Below are 16,215 nucleotides of genomic sequence, written 5' to 3'. Positions count from 1 at the left end.
TTTTATTTTATTGTTGTGTTAAAATAGCCTTACTATTAAGATTGTGTGTATATGAGCTTACTGCCTTTTTATCTTGCGTTTCAGTTTGTCTTCTATTTTTAATTTTGAACATCACAATGACATTTCTTGCACATTTGTTATACTGGTAAGTAACTTGAATGGTAGTAAAAAATGGGTATGGTGGTCACACACACGCACAAAGTGGTGAAATCTTCTACCACATAAAGGCCACGAAAAGGATATTCTATTTTTGAAACATTTTTTGAGGACAGAAAAGTGGTAAAGTTGTATTTTTAGTTGATAGTTGTGTTTCAATGAGTGTCTTTTTATGGGTGGAACAAATAACACACGTACCTCTCCCTCCTCTGCCTCGTCCCCGGCCTCTTCCTCTCCCACGTCCTCGACCTCTAAACCCTCCCCGGAATGGCGCTCCCTCGCTCTTCACGCTGGACACCTCGTCGTGGTCGTCACGCCACTCCCGCTCGTACTTCTGACTGTGCCAGTCTGCAGGGAAACCAAAAGACTTCCCATCAGCACAAACACATCACCACCCATGGGAGTTTGCAGAATTATTACTGTTTGTTAATCAGAAGAAAGTTACTTTGGACTTCAAATCTTATGCATTACATCAGATAAAACGTCCCCTTACGCGCCAACACATTTCATTTGATCGATTTCATGTTATTTAATATGGACATCACAGTAGAGGTGAGCTGTGTTCAGTGTTTGTAGCAAAACGGTCATTTGCAACACTTGTCCACAGGATGTTTTAAAACAGGAGTAAGAAACCCAGCTCTTTATACTCCGTACATTTGAACAGCTGAGCTATCCAAGCAGAAGTAGCAGATTAGTAGGAGCACACACACAGATGTCTCCACATCCTGCTGCTGAGTCATTCATGCCGTCTCAACAGCTACAGTAATACAGACACATCCAGCAGAACGAATTCAAATCTGCTGTCACAAGGGAGAACTGACTGACCCCTGAGGTCGTTCCTGGCGTTGGGAGGCAGACGGGGGTTTTCGTTCTGTCTGCTGTTGTTCCTGGAGGCAGAGCGCTCCCTGGGACCCTCGGACTTCACCTCAATCATCAGGGGAACCCACTTCTGCTTGTTTCCTGTTTGTAACAGCGGGGAAAGGCGATGGTTAGAAAACGCTTTGTCATTCTGAGAGGTGTGCAGGAATCACCTTATCTTTTTCTTTCAAAACCATATATTGTATCGGAAATATGACTAAGTAAAAAAATGTTTTTCTGCCGAAATAGTATTTAAACTTTGTATATTTTCAGCATTTTTTATAAGCCAACACTCTTATTTTGCTGCCATACAAAAATATTTATGGCTACAGGTAAAAACTGTTACCTAAGGCTGGCTACAACAGACCTTTTTATGGATACAGCTATCTCTCACACACTTTTGGAAAACGAACTATACAAAGACAAGTGATGAGAAATACTTGACTAGTTACACTGTGAAAACAAACACTGACTGCCGCCTTATGTTTGGAGAAAACATATAAGGGGCTACAATAAATTTACTGTTAAATGAACTACATCTATCTAAGGCTACAGCTCTCAAATCTTTCCGTAGAGTATTCTAGCGATTATTCCATCGATTAATTGAGTATTCGGATAAAAGTAACAATAATTTTACATTATTGTACAAAATATTTTGTACAAAATACAAATTTTTGAATTTATTTGACATAAAATACAAAAATGTATTTTATGTCAAATGTATTATTAAATCCATCTGTGTTTAATTGGGGACCATCTCCTAGTCCTCCTGTTTTAATGTTTGTAATGTATGTTTCTGCTAAATTAAGAATATATAAAAAGAACATCGAACTCATTTTAAAAACAACTAAATGTAAGCCTTGTGAAAGACATTTTATTAATTGATAAACTCTTTAAGGCTTAGTGACTTGCAAATACCCCGTGTATAAATATAAAGAGAGACTAATCATATGTTAAACTGTTTTCCCACACAGCTATGGCATCAGCATACTAACTGTGGGTTTTGTCGCCATCTAATTACTCCAGGGGAACCGTTACCATCAATGCTTAGAAACCAATAATATTTGCTTTCACCAGTCAGCTGGATTTTTGGGATACACCTGTGCCTCTATACACTGGAGGATTAGCTGCTTTTTTAACTATGGATGAATTTTGATAATTTACTTCTGAGTCCTTCATTGGTGGAACAACACAAAGAATGCTGCAGTACCTCAGCCGGCCAGCAGGGGGCGGCCGTGCTCTGCTGTTTAAAACAACATCTGGCTGTAGGGGTGTTTGTTTGTGGGATTGTGTGGGTGAGTGTGTGACAGATAACACACAAGCGATGGGAGAGAGGACATGAGAGGCAGTTTTAAGTGACGTGGCCCTGTGTCTATCTGCTGACTGAGGAGGTAAGGGAAAGAGAGGGAGGTAGGGGGAGAATAAACGGAAAGAAGAAGAAGAATATGGACCCCCAGATTACACTGTGGCTACTGAGTCACAACGACATGTAATATACATGTATGGTATCACAACAAGGCCACTATAGTTTACACAGTAATGGATTGTTTGATGGCAGTAATGTGGGAAAAGAGTTTTTGGAGCTGCTCAAACAGCAAGACATTGTTGATGGTTTGTGCAATCACTAAAGTTTCCTCTACGTTTAAACTGAGCGTCAAACAACAGTCTATCCTGCCGGGTCTAAAATTAGTGGAGGGCCAATTTAGGGTTTAAATCTGCCCGGCCTAGTATGAGTTTTAAAAGTATTTTTTGTTCTGCTTGCTTGCTTCAATGCTGAGATCAGAGTTGTGAAAGTTCTCTTCATTGATGTTTAATCAGAGAAGAGACATGAAGATCTCATCACCTCTACAGCACGTCTGCAGGTTCGATCTGACTGGTGCATCCCCGGAGGACGCAAGATCAGACTTAAACTTGAGATTATATTATTATAAAATATAAAAAAGGTGTATGCTTAACTGGACTGGTAACTAAAAAAACTCCACACACCATCACATCACATTTTGCATGTCAGTATTGCTTCAGGACTAATAAAGTCTGATGACCACCAGAGCGATCACATTCCAGAGATTCAGAGGAATCATTTTGTGAAAGTCGCGTGGCTGCCTGCTGTGTTGGTGTGCGTTCAGTGTCTTTTGTGTGCAGGCTGTTCATTTTTTAAAAACTGGGGGAACTGGAGTGAAGGAATTGTTTTGGTATCGAAAGAGGCCCCAAGTATCCTTTTTTTGGTATAAGTTTCCTCGTGCTGTTTCTCATTTTTATCGTGCCTAAGTAATAAAACGGTTACGCAAGTCCATACATTCAGCGATGTCGAGGTGAAACATACAAGCCTGTTTAGATGTTACTTTAGCATGTGCTACTGTTGAATAGCCATCAATTTGCCGTCTGATCCATATTTACCTTTTTTCTTCGGCCCGTTCTTCTGGGAGTCGTCGTCACCGTTCTTCTCCTCTCCCGAGTCGTCCGACTTGGCCTTCTGGTTCTCATTCTGGTTCTCCTTGCTCTCCTCGTTGCTCTCTCTCTTCTCCTTCAGCTCCTTCAACTCCTTCTTGACGGTCGTCTTCTTGGGAGCCTGCAGAGGAGAACGATTCAGACATTTACAAAAGAGCTGTAGAAATAAAATCGGTCCACTAAAGAAGACTGAAGACCTACTCAAACAAGATAAGAGTTATTGGGGACTTCACACGAAACTATTTAGGGGTAATACAGGACATCAAATTAGTGCCACAGATGCATGTTAAATGCTCACATATTTACATGGACTCAAAACCAAATACTTTGTTGGTTCACATGCACAAGATTACCGTTGGTCAATAGACTGCTCACTTAAACCCCCCCTGAACAGCGATTGTCCCTTCTCAGCAGCGTAACTTGCAGGCACAGAGCTATGCTAGTTATGTAAAGCTTTGGATTACTCAGCATGCCTAAGTGGTGGGCATGGAGCCGTGGTAAGAGAGAGCTTTGGTATCCAAAGAGTTTGAAGGGTGTCGAATTTTCTTTTAGCTTTTCCAAAACCATAAACTTTGACTTTTTGCCTGTGACATATTACTTTAGCTTCACTCAGCATGTTATCACGTATGCAGCCTGTAAAATGCATATTTAAAGAGTCAGCGCGAGACGACGTTATCAGCCAATTCACACAATTAACTACCGATGAATTAGCTAGCTACATCTGATAAAAGCTGCTTATACAAGAGTTGTTATTTCAGCCGACTAGAAATGAGAATCCGTTTAGTCTACTTCTGCAAAATCAAAGACCAAAATTGTGAGTGGCAAATCTCTGCCTAGCAACAGTAATGAATGGAGGGGCGGAGCTAAGCGAATAGTCCTGTAGTAATTTACCGACGTTTCGTGGTTTATATAATCAGAGCTTACAAAGCACCAGACAAATATCGTTTATATATTCAACCGACACTTGTGAAACCAACATAGCATTTATAATCAGTAACAAAAGCGTTAAGTGAATAAATAAAACCAATGAGTAGATTTGAAGAGAGAACGTTTTAGTACAACATACCCAACAACCTAGCTTGTGGAATAAACTGATCTGAATGCAAATACATTCATGTATTGGTACCAAACAGTTTGACAGAAGTGTTTTACCCATTCATGTTGAAATTACAAATACAACTGCCTCATCGCCACAGTAAAAGTAACTGTGATGAGGCTGACTCTGCGTATGGCTCAGATGTTTCTTCACCCCATCTTTTGTTTGACTACAGCAGAGCAACACCAGTCCTCCAAAAAAGCTAACACTCAGTAACGAACACAGGGTAGTTCACCATTCATGAATTGCCCTAGCTGGTTATCTTTTTCTCACAGAGCTGATATCCGACTTAATTCAAATCAAACAGAATTCAGCCGCTCATCTCTGCTTTGGCAGCTCAGCTATCAGCAACGCACACGTACGAGTTTGACACTCCTGAGGGGTTTGCATAGCAGTCATGCAAAGCGTCTGGCTCAAGTTGAGTAACTAACTGGAGGTTTGAAACATTTCAAGCCCCAAAACCATCCTATCAAAAACACACGCCCTGACATGCTCAGCCTTCCGGGGATCGTAACGCAAACTAATCTAATCGCGCTGAACTCAAACACCCACTTCAAACATGCACTGTAGTTCTTAACAGCATTGTTAACAGCGAGTCTCACCAAACATCAAACGGCAAAAGGGGCACAGCAGGTTCAGTGGTGCAAATTATAACCTTTACAAATGACACCGGTTTGAAAATGATTGTGAATCGACTGGTGGAGAAATGAATTTAGAAAGACGAAGAAGCTCGTTTCCAGATCTAACTAAAGAAAGAATCCATACGGATGCCAGTGTTTCTGAGCCCTCATTACTCTTGGCTGATTCCAGGGTTAATAGTGTGTGTAATGACATGATGCTCTTAAGAGGAAAGTAGCCACTTAAAGAGGCAAAGGAGGATCCGTTCAGGCTACATAAAACTGCCCGTCTGACCTACGATTGCATTTTATTTTTTACATTTATGCACTTTATTTATATTTTTATCATAATACAGTTTCTGCAAAATTCATGTAGCTGTCGAAGTGATGCGTTTCTCCATCTTTCCTATCATGCCGAAATAAAGCCTATGTTTTAATGACAAAAAGAGCCACAGTAATTGAGATACACCTGTTTCATTATTTGTAAGACAGTGAATCTTGCTGCCTACGTGTAATGTCTGACTGATGACTCATCTAATTCCTAATTGATGTCATGTTTTTTTGGACATTCAAAACCAGAAAACATGGAGAAAGTGCTGCTAGGAGTATTATTTTGGTTGTACAAGGATGTTCTGGTTTTTATTTACCTCTTCTGACCCACACTGCAAGGGGAATGAAATGTTTTTACAGACTCATTTGACATCAGAGGAATCTCTTCTACGATTTGCCTTCATATTTATTTAAGATGCAGGTCTGTGAGGGGCTTTAGAGTAGCAGAAGGAAATTATTGTTCTCTAAAAAGGGCACAGAGCCAAAAAGAAAAATGCTAAATGTAGATGAAGGTTCAGTGATCTGGTCTAAATGCTCAGCATGAATGTCCTTTTAGTGTGAAACTGAACATCAAATCATTCAGAAGCTTAAATCACAAAACATTTAGGCATCTAACGCATGTTCTGCAATGTTATTTTGCCATGAGAAACTATTTTTTGCTTTAATGCTGTTGCAAAAGAGTTATTTTTTTGATCTGACATCAAATATAGTGGTGGATGTTATCTGAAACTTTAAATTTAAACAGGTTAGGTGATGGCAGACTACAGAGTAGATTCTTTCCTCTGTGTGTAAGGCTTATTCTTTGAACACTACCATAAAAAATATATATTTGTGTGTTTTTTCTTGTGCAGCATCAAGGGACTTCAACTTTCAACTCTGTTGTAGAATGACAAATAAAGAGGATTAAACAGACAGTGTTGCAGTTACTCGTTTGATAGCAGGCTTCAGCATTTGACAAAAAAAAATGAAATCCAACTGACTGAAGCTGCTTAAAATATAGTTGGGAGCAATGTGATGATCCCAAATCAAGCTTTAGGAAATATTGGAAAAGAGGAGAATATGGAAATGCTGACAGACACCTAACCAACATATCAAAACCTGCACAGCTGTATCGTGAAATGGGAAAAAAATCTACTCATGATTGACTTTAGTTTTGACTTGAGTGCACTTGGTCAAAAGATGTAATTTCTGTTGCTTAGGGCACACTCACACTGTCCATCCGTACCGGGCCCAAACAGGTTCCACGGCTAAAGTCTAGTTCGTTTTACCAGTGTGAGTGCAACAGTACTGCGCCTATTTGCGGCACGCTTGTCGGCCACGGACAATTTGGGAGAGGTGGGCTTTTGTAAAGCATGTTTGCACATGTACGAGCACGAGCGTGCGCACTTGTACGAGCACGGGGCCTACGCCAGTTCTGATGTCATATTATGTGCGCCTCTTCGGACATAGAAAAAAAGAAGGAGGGAACACGCACTGACAACAATAGCGGCGACAGGTTCACATTGGGGTGATGCGGAAGTAGAGTGTTTACTGCAGATTTGGTCGATGAAAATATTCAAAAACAGTCGACAAGACGCACAAAAACTCTGAGGTCTATGGAAAGATTTGTAAAGAAAGCAAGGCATCGCGATGACGTCAATCAATGCGTGTGACGTGTTACGGCGTGATGACGTATAGGCAGGCAAGAAGCATTTGCCGAGGCCCAGGCAGTGTGAGTAAAAACGGGCCTGGCCCGCGAGGGGAGAGGGGGCACAAGTACCCAATGTGAGTGCGCCCTTAGTCCCATCTTAATCATCAATCTAGACCAATGAAAGAGAGACAGCCAGTGCTAGCTTGTGTAAGTTTAGATTGTGTGTTGCAAGACAATGGAATCACATATAATTGCATATTTTAAGAAAAGTAACCAGCCTAGTTTTATTAAGAAAGTCAAATTATGGCTTATGGGAAATGTGTCTATTCTTGTTGATGAAGCATATCCTATATATCGTATGGATTTGATGGTGGTATAATGCACCTTAACTGCACCAATGTTGCCTTTACATAAAGGTCAACAATGGAAATAAGAATGGGCAGGATATGACTAAGCAGGGCTACTGTAAGCAAGCTAGGCTAAGTATCTTCCACGTTCTGTGTGCAATACAAACGTGTCAGCACGACGGGCAGTTTGAGGTTTCCTTACACAGAAAGTGAGGAAATTTCAGTTTCACTATGACTGTTAGGCTTCAATTGACTTGATGACATTGTTTGATGTTTTTTTCTTTGTGTAGAGTTGAATTTTTCGTTTTTTTTTTTTTTTTTACTTGTTACTGGTATCATAAGCAGGTAGGTAGGCAAGCTGCAGGTTTCAAAGGCTGCAGGTTGAACTTACAGTGCATCTCCATGAGTCTTTGACCTGCCTGACAGTCGGCGGGCAGGACACGGTCCGTGTCACTGCCTCGATCTGAACAGAGGGAGGGAAGAGCAGAGAAGACAATGAGGTGGACGATGATGTTTACACGCACACTCACACACACACACAAACATTCATGGTGTAAGTGAAAACACTAAGATGTCTTGTACGTTAAAGCTCTTCTGCTAAGTAGTTAAAAATGGACATGAGTTAAAAATGTTTTTAGACTTTTCGGGCCATAAAGTGAATTTACAAATCCTTCAAGGCCCTGTGCTTTGGTCATTCTGTGCTATAAGGGGTGAAGAAAAAACAACATAATTGTTGCCTCTTTAAAAGCTTGTCTGTGTTGTGCTGCTCTGCTCCAAAAACACAAGGGCACACGTCTTCCTGTTGCCATCAAACACAATGAAAATGCCAAATGGATGCAGCACAAGCTCTGGATAACAAGAGGCATCTGCTGCGTCTACGGTCCACTAAGCTCCCTCTGGGTTCTAAAGTACATCCCATATCATCTCAGCGGCTAAATGGCTAATGTTGTGTCATTACATGAAGACAGGCATACATTTTAGTGGGTTATTGCTTTGGATTCTGCACAGATGGGAATAAGAGATTATTTTTAGTGAGGACAGAAAGGTGTGAAATGGCGGGAATGAGCCATTAGATGACTGTGTTTAAAGCTCAGGTGCGAGTGTGTTTCCTGAATCGATGAAGACACGCGGCGTAACGGCTGAGGAAATGTTGACAGTACTGCTGAGATCAGAGGGATGCTGATTCATTCTACTTCAGATACAGGAAGCCACAGATGAAGCTTCTGTTACGGTCACTTTCACCGCCAAAGATAAAGACTGCTGAACACGGCTGCAGTATAAACCTCCGACTAACATAAGAAACCAACAGTATACTGACAATCTTCTTCACTGTGGACACAAAACAGACAACGAAATGGGGTGATGACAACACAACAAAAAAACAAAAGCTGAAGCCACACACTGTGGACTGAACACAGCCATGTGCACGGGGGAAGAGGGGCTCTTTGTTATGGGTGGACACATGGTTTTACCTGCTTAAACCTGCTGCCTGCCACTAAATGATTTAATTGATCATAATGGTTGGTGCAGAAAGCAACATTTTATTATATAAACAGAAAAGGTGATGATAATTTACATAGTTAAATTCAGATTTCCAAGTCTATCTTAAAGGGTTATTTTAATCCAGGTCTTTGTCATGGCAGTGTGGGCATTGTGTTCAGATGAACAGTGGTTGGCCCGTCTCTGTAGTGGAAATCCCTGTGGAACGGAGCATCCTCCAAATGACTTTCAACATGTCGCCGCAGAGACAGGTCGAACGCTGTTCATTTGAACACAATGCGCACCCTGCCATGACACAGGCCTGGAGGAAACTCTGTGAATCTCTTTAATGTCTTAAAGTAAGAGAGAATTTCATGCTTAAGATTGTAATGTTGCAAGTTACCCATTTGCTTTGTCAAACTATTGTTACAATAACAGTTAGGTTGTGCTTTATGCTGTCAATGCACTAATTGCTTACTCCTCAAAACTAAGGCTTTGCATAAGTGTTTTCATTATCAATCTTCCAATTATCTTCCCATTTGTCTATACAATGTGAGAAATGGAATACATGTTTTCTACAGCTTCAAATGTCTTGTTTCTTCCAATCAACAGTCCAAAACTCAAATTAAATTTACTATCCTATATGTCACAGAGAAGTATGTAAGTGATGACATTCTCATATTTGAGAAGATGCAAAGTAATTACCATAAAAGCTCTTATTTAATCTACACTGTTGTCCAAACTCAAACATATACAATTTACAATGTTATAAAACAGAGAAGCCCATCCCCACGTTTGAGAAGCAGAACTCAACTTGATTAATTATCAACCAATTATCAAAACTATTGTCAAAAGTCATCTTCTGGTGAATCTCTGCGCAAGGTTTATCGTTTGTCTTTGTGTCTTTTACTGTTAAGATTTACTGCATATCTCTTAAATCCAGGCTGCCAACTCAACACACACACTGTATGCGTTTGTGGTGCTTTAAAGACACATCTGTCACACCAACATGCTACTTAAGAGTTTTATGCTGCAAGATTAGAGAGATATCATATTCTGAGAAATATGAATACGAAAAATCTTATGCACTCAATTAAAAGGAGAAAGGCTGAAATCATTCAAAATCACAGAATCAATGTAGAACTTTTACCACAGCTCTGCACTGTGAAGCACAACCCTGCAATAAAAAACCCCTCCATCGTCAAATTACAGTGTCTAATTCCCAGCATGCATAATCTAAAGAGTTCAGCAACTGATTTACAGCTTTAAATGTTACGTGGTGGAGAGTGAACTCTGGTCCCCTAAGAATAGCAGCAGCAGCACTGATCCAGGGGTGGTTTATTGAAGGGGGATCCCTAAAAAGGACATCCCTTCCCAGGCCTTGGTCACCATCTCTGAACTCCACCCCCATCACCTACGATTTCTGCCACCGGAGACACCGGCTATTCCTGTCTCTAATGATGTGACCCACATTTTGCTGCAGCACTCCCTCATGTTCGCTCAGACCTGGCTGCCTAAAATAGGGGAGGTTACCAGGGTCGCTCTCCTGGTGACACACTATCACCAAGAGATCAGAAATAGAAAACGCCTGAGGGGTCACCAACTACTACTGCTGCTGTAGGCCACACAAATTAGACACATCCCTTGTCAGGCCAACAGCTGTAGGGGATGAAAGAATAAGTAAAGAGGAAGGGGGTCAGTGTGTTGGATGTATGGTTAAAGGTGCTATAGGACAGCTGAGCGGCTCTAGACTGCATGTAGAGCTTGTAGGTGTTTAGGGTGGAGACCACTTCTTTTGTTCTCGTACTTTTTCCTCAAGGTTTTTCATGTGCAATTTATTGTTTTCATTTTCCATTTTATCTCTTTGGTACTTTTCATCAAAAGCCCAAGGAGACATCTTCAAATATCTTTTTTTTTTTTGCCCGACCAACTAAACAAAACCTAAACTTTTAAAATAATTAATCATTTCCTCACAAATGAGAAACCAAGACCAGGAATGTTTGGCATATTTGATGTTTAAAAAGAAGAGAAAAATGAAAAATGACTTTATAATCTTTATAATTACCTGAATGACCTGAATGACAGTGGATGTGTGTTTGTTGAAGGCATTTCACGCAACAATCAAACTCATTTCTGTGGGCTTCTGATTGGATAATTTACCCAGCACCTATGTATATATATATTAGGTGGTATACCTCAATATAACTGAAATAGAATAAAAATCCTATTGATATACATATTTATGGCCTGCACTGGATTGTTGTAGATTTTTACAATCAGAGATCCCTGCTTTGAGGTCAGCCATCTGTGTCCAAGAGGTCCTGCCACGGTGGTGAGCCTGGACTAACCTTTCCTCATAAAAAAAAATAAACACGCGGTCCTGAGGACACAAAGTCGGGCCAGCAGAAGCAGACTTCTCTGTCTGGACGTGCTGGTTAGCTGCTGTGTAATTAAAGCCACAACCACCAAAATACCTACTGCAGAAACTAAACACATCCACTACAGAAAAGTGTAGCAGGAGGTGCTGAGCTGCTCCCTCTTATTGGTTGGTGAATCTTATAACTTGGGACTTGAAACTACGAAGATTCTCTTTTTATAAACACCTCACTTTGTGTTGAATTAAGTCTTTTAAAAATGTCTGTTCTGCCGTCATTGTTATGCATTATTCCCCACCGTCATCCCAACATAGCTGCCGTTTAAACTTAAACCAAGTCATGCATCCAAAACGGTCACATTACAACAAGCTATCAAGTCAAAAGTATCATATTTGTTTTTGAGTCCACAGCTCTAACTCAGGTGTGTCCTGCAGACATCTAGTGACCCGTCACTTAAAGACCCAGTAAAACAATAATGCTAATCCTGTATCCTGGTCTGACTGGCTTTTCATGTTTCAATGTATTTATTATCATATGCACAACAATTACAGAAAAGCAGTTGACCATAAAAATCTTAGATTTCAGGATCCTTTAACAATAGTCAAACAAATGCTAATAAAAGCGAGCAAGCACAAAGGAGCTCAAGACACAGCAGCCGTCTTTGGCACCATCCCCAAAGCAATTTCAGTCAAAAGCAACTGGGCTTGTTTATTTGTCTAGGAAGACGTTTCACCTCTCATCCAAGAGGCTTCATCAGTTCACCTAGTTTATGCTGTCCAATGCAATGAGATCTCTACATTGGAGAAACAAAACAACCACTGCATAAACGCTTGGCCCAACACAGGAGAGCTAACTCCTCAGGCCTGGACTCCGCTGTCCACTTACATCTCAAGGAGAAAGCCCACTCCTCTGATGACAACAATGTCCACATCCTGGACAGAGAGGACAGATGGTTTGAAAGAGGAGTAAAAGAAGCCATCTATGTAAAAAGTAGAAAAACCATCGCTAAACAGAGGAGGAGGTCTGAGACACCACTTATGTCCAATTTACAATGCTGCCCTTTCATCCCTTCAGGAGATTCAACAATCTAACCTCAAAGAACAACTGTTCACAAAGGGCCTCCTGTGACTCCAACAATGGTCGTTGGCACTTGGAGCACAAAGGGTTCCAGTGACATCATTGGCCATGTGAAAGGTTAAATACCTGGATCTACATGAACTGATGAAGCCTCTTGGATGAGAGGTAAAACGTCTTCCTAGACAAATAACCATGTCCAGTTGCTTTTGACTGAAACTGCTTTGGGGATAACGATGACCTGGACAAATGAGAACATTCTCAGGCCTTTGGCACCATCTTACAAAGATGCAGCTTATCAGTGGTCGAAGTCACTGACAGATACCACCCTCATCTTCTCAGCGTGTCCTCTATACTGTACTCAACACTTCTCAAAACACCCACCTGCATGTCTTTAGTTGCGATCTCCCCTGGAGTCGGCCAGCTGTTGGTGTCGCCAAAATCTCCGACCTGAGCAACAAATTAAAAAACAAACAAAAACAAGGCTGAATTAGGAGTGGCACAGGTATCTGGTAAACTCAGATTTAAGAGCAGGTAATCCGTAAAGACAGGTGACTATCCAAGATATCACCGTTATTGTGGATATTATAGAGTAATAGTTGACAACTAATCAATGAATTAACTAATTCTTGTAAACCTTTTACTTAAAATTAAATTGACTCAATTTTCTTAACGTATGTACAAATATCTAGCTTCAATATGTTGCCTGTGATTTGTTGTCTTTTTTTTCTGCAACACAGACTTAAGGCAAGGGCATCATAAATGTTTGTGGAGAAGGCGTGGTTGAATTCCCTGGAGTCCAACAGCAGAGTGTCTGCAATCAAAAGGTAGGAAGTTGTAAACAAAGCACTTTGGGGAGAGTTTATCCGTCGGGCCAATGGCTCACCAGGAACTCACATTTGCATTCCAGGAAGTGTAAAGGGAGATTAATACACAGCTTGAGGCATGACAAACAAATACCAACACTGACAGCACATACCGTCACTGAGCTCTGATGAAGCTCTGGACATACAAGGATCTTCTGTTTGAATAAGTCCGGATCGTATGATTACATAAATATTTAACAGATAGTATATGTATTATATGTACTATATTTTCAGCATACAGTGTTTTAATCTCCACACCACCAACTCTAATCCTAACTTCCTTAATGATGAGAGCCCTGGCAAGTCATTAACAAAAGAGTCTTATGCCCCTTGTACACAGACATTCTGCAACAGCATCACAATAAAAAGATTTATGCAAAGGCGGTGTAAAGCTGCTAATCTTGTGATTTCACTCAGAACGCCGGCATTACAGAAGCAAAAGAGGCACCTAGTGTGTGTGAGGCGATCCAATCCATTAATCAGTTGCTCGAGGCTGACTCAAAAGAGAGCGAGGAAGACACGGTGGACAATTTTTCTCAATGTTGCTGTCCGTTATTAATAACTACCTTGCTGTGTCACTTTCTGACCTGCCTGTGTGTCGTTCACACAGACATCGGCTTGGCACTGTTGCAGCTCTGTGACTTCCTCCTATGCGGGCTCTCAGGCACGAAAGATCTTTCCCAGGATTCAATCACTGTACCTTTCACACAGGCGGCAGGCCTTAATGAAAGCATAACAGCCCAGACAAACAGGTGGTGTGAATTGGACTCCTGTTTCCCCTCTCTTAAATCCATCCCACTTGACGTGAATGCGGCATTACGACCCCTATGAGGAAGCCCTGCAGCCGCGAACCGGGTCAAAGGAATCTACTCCAACCTTCTGTGTATTTTTCAGAAGAAGTAAAAAAAAAAGGGTTTTGAGTTCCAATTACTATTCTCCTAAAAAAACACTAGAATTCATCATGAATATGAGTTAGACTGATGCAAATAAGCTACTGCACTGCATGTTTAGGGTTTCTCCCAACTCTAACACACCTGATTCTCATGATCTGCAAATTTAGGATTAGGAGGGCACTTGCTCTCCAGGAGCAGGGTTGGACACCACTGATACTGTATATTCAGTATAATGTCATTATTGTTGATATCCACTGGTGTTTTTCTCATATAGAATAGAAACACAGAATATTACCTTTCCTCCACGCCTGGCTTTGGGCGGGTTGCCTGCTTTCACCACCTTGGCGGGGCCGGTAGACTCTGTGAAAACACATCAAGAATGTCAACATTACAACCGGCTTTGTTTACAAGAACAGAGATGTAAAAATCAGCAGCATTGACTGAAGAGTAAAGTAAGAAACATCAGATTCACATTTGATTTTTGTCTAAGTCATGCCGACTTGCTTTTCTAAGTTTAATCTGTTTTTGTTATCAACTTTTCCACTACTTGTCTTATCTACCTGTGATAGATACACGCAATAAATCATCTCTTTCTTTGGCTGTCTCCCCGGATCTTCTTGGATTTATTTATATGCAGCTGTGGCATCATTTTCAGACAAACTGAACTAAAACGGCAGCGACCAGACACCAGCACCATCATTCTTTCTCTCCGTCGTTAATGTAACCAGGTAGAACAACAGAAGTTCATTCAACAAAAACAAAACAGAGTACATAAATCAGTACTGGAGTAATTCAACAAGAGGAAACAGGGAGATAAAAGGTGGTTTAAGCACATGAATCTGCAGCCGTACAGACAAACTGGGAAAACTGGGAAACTTATGGAGAAAATGTCCGGCAATCACGAAAAAGGCATCAATGCAGCCAAACAACAGAAACTTGCATCAAGAGCTAGTAATCAGTCTGGTGGATGAAAAAAGGGCATTCATGTGTTTACATAAGTATTTTATAATGTAGTTTCATTAAAGAATGAACAATTAATTAGTTAGTTAATCCCTAAATGTCCCAAAATGGTGTATAAAGTCCATCATAGTGACCAAGGTAACATCTTCAAATCATTTCTTTTTGTCAGACCAACAATCACCAAAAGGCATTTCATTTACATGAAAGAGAGAAAAACATTTCAGAAGCCTGAAACAGCAATTGTTATCCTGTAAATATGACTAATGATTCTTTTGTTAATTAATCGACTAATCATTCAAGTAATTAAATGATCCGATAAGCTGAAATGATTTTGCATGTCTGCTATTTTACGTTTATGTACAATTTTGACCTGGTAGCTAACTTGTGCGCCTGTTTTTTGTTTGTTTATCTTATTTCTGTTTATTTAATGAGATATCCTTTTAGCTTTCAACATAGAAGTTGCCAATTTTCCCAGGCCAAATAAAAAACATTAATACAATGATGAAAGCAGGGTCCAACAGACTGAACGAAAAAGATCCAAATACAATAAAATCCAAATCAATAACACACGACAACCACCAATAATATCAACAAATGACAACAAATAACTATACATAGAGGGCCCTAAAGTAGCCTAATGTGCACCAAACACAGACAGTCAACAAACAGCTTAACAATACAGCAACAGTTTAGAACACAACCATCTATAAAACTCATCAGGAAGACGTTTAGAGTATGTCCATGCTTTGGGTACACCTGCATTCATTTCACAAGTGAAAGCACTTGTTGAGTACCGTTTCGTTCGGATTCACAAAAGCCCTGTACACAACGTTAGGTTTGAAAAAGGTTAATCCTGGTATGTGTGAAAACAACAAATGGTTATCCCGAGTTAGACCCGAGTGCAATCTAATTTAGTTGAAGCAGATTCCTAAAAAATAAAGTTTTTATGACAAACAGTAAGTGACCGGCCCTGGTCGCGCCTCGCCATGAATCCACATCAAAACATACCAACAGCTCAGCGAGGCTCACTTCATCATGCTGATCTGTCTTGTGTCCTGAAGTCAGAGATCTTTCCCTCTTTAGTCT

At 40.5% G+C, this 16,215-nt stretch overlaps 1 protein-coding gene across 1 annotated transcript in view; it reads right to left on the bottom strand.

Moving 5' to 3' along the window:
- larp1 (La ribonucleoprotein 1, translational regulator) overlaps positions 1-16,215 on the bottom strand; it is a 52,369-nt gene that overhangs the window by 17,449 nt on the left and 18,705 nt on the right. Inside the window, exons 2-7 of the mRNA XM_083927032.1 lie at positions 14,465-14,529; positions 12,795-12,860; positions 7,874-7,945; positions 3,412-3,583; positions 982-1,116; positions 355-504 (exon numbers count right to left, since the gene is read on the bottom strand). Coding sequence (XP_083783158.1) covers positions 355-504; positions 982-1,116; positions 3,412-3,583; positions 7,874-7,945; positions 12,795-12,860; positions 14,465-14,529 — 660 coding nt within the window. The remainder of the gene's footprint in view (positions 1-354; positions 505-981; positions 1,117-3,411; positions 3,584-7,873; positions 7,946-12,794; positions 12,861-14,464; positions 14,530-16,215) is intronic.

The sequence above is a fragment of the Echiichthys vipera genome, assembly GCF_963691815.1.
Source record: "Echiichthys vipera genome assembly, chromosome: 14".
Classification (NCBI taxonomy): Eukaryota; Metazoa; Chordata; class Actinopteri; order Perciformes; family Trachinidae; genus Echiichthys; species Echiichthys vipera.
Note: the sequence above shows the minus strand (reverse complement) of the source record. Positions and strands in the feature narration are given on the sequence as shown.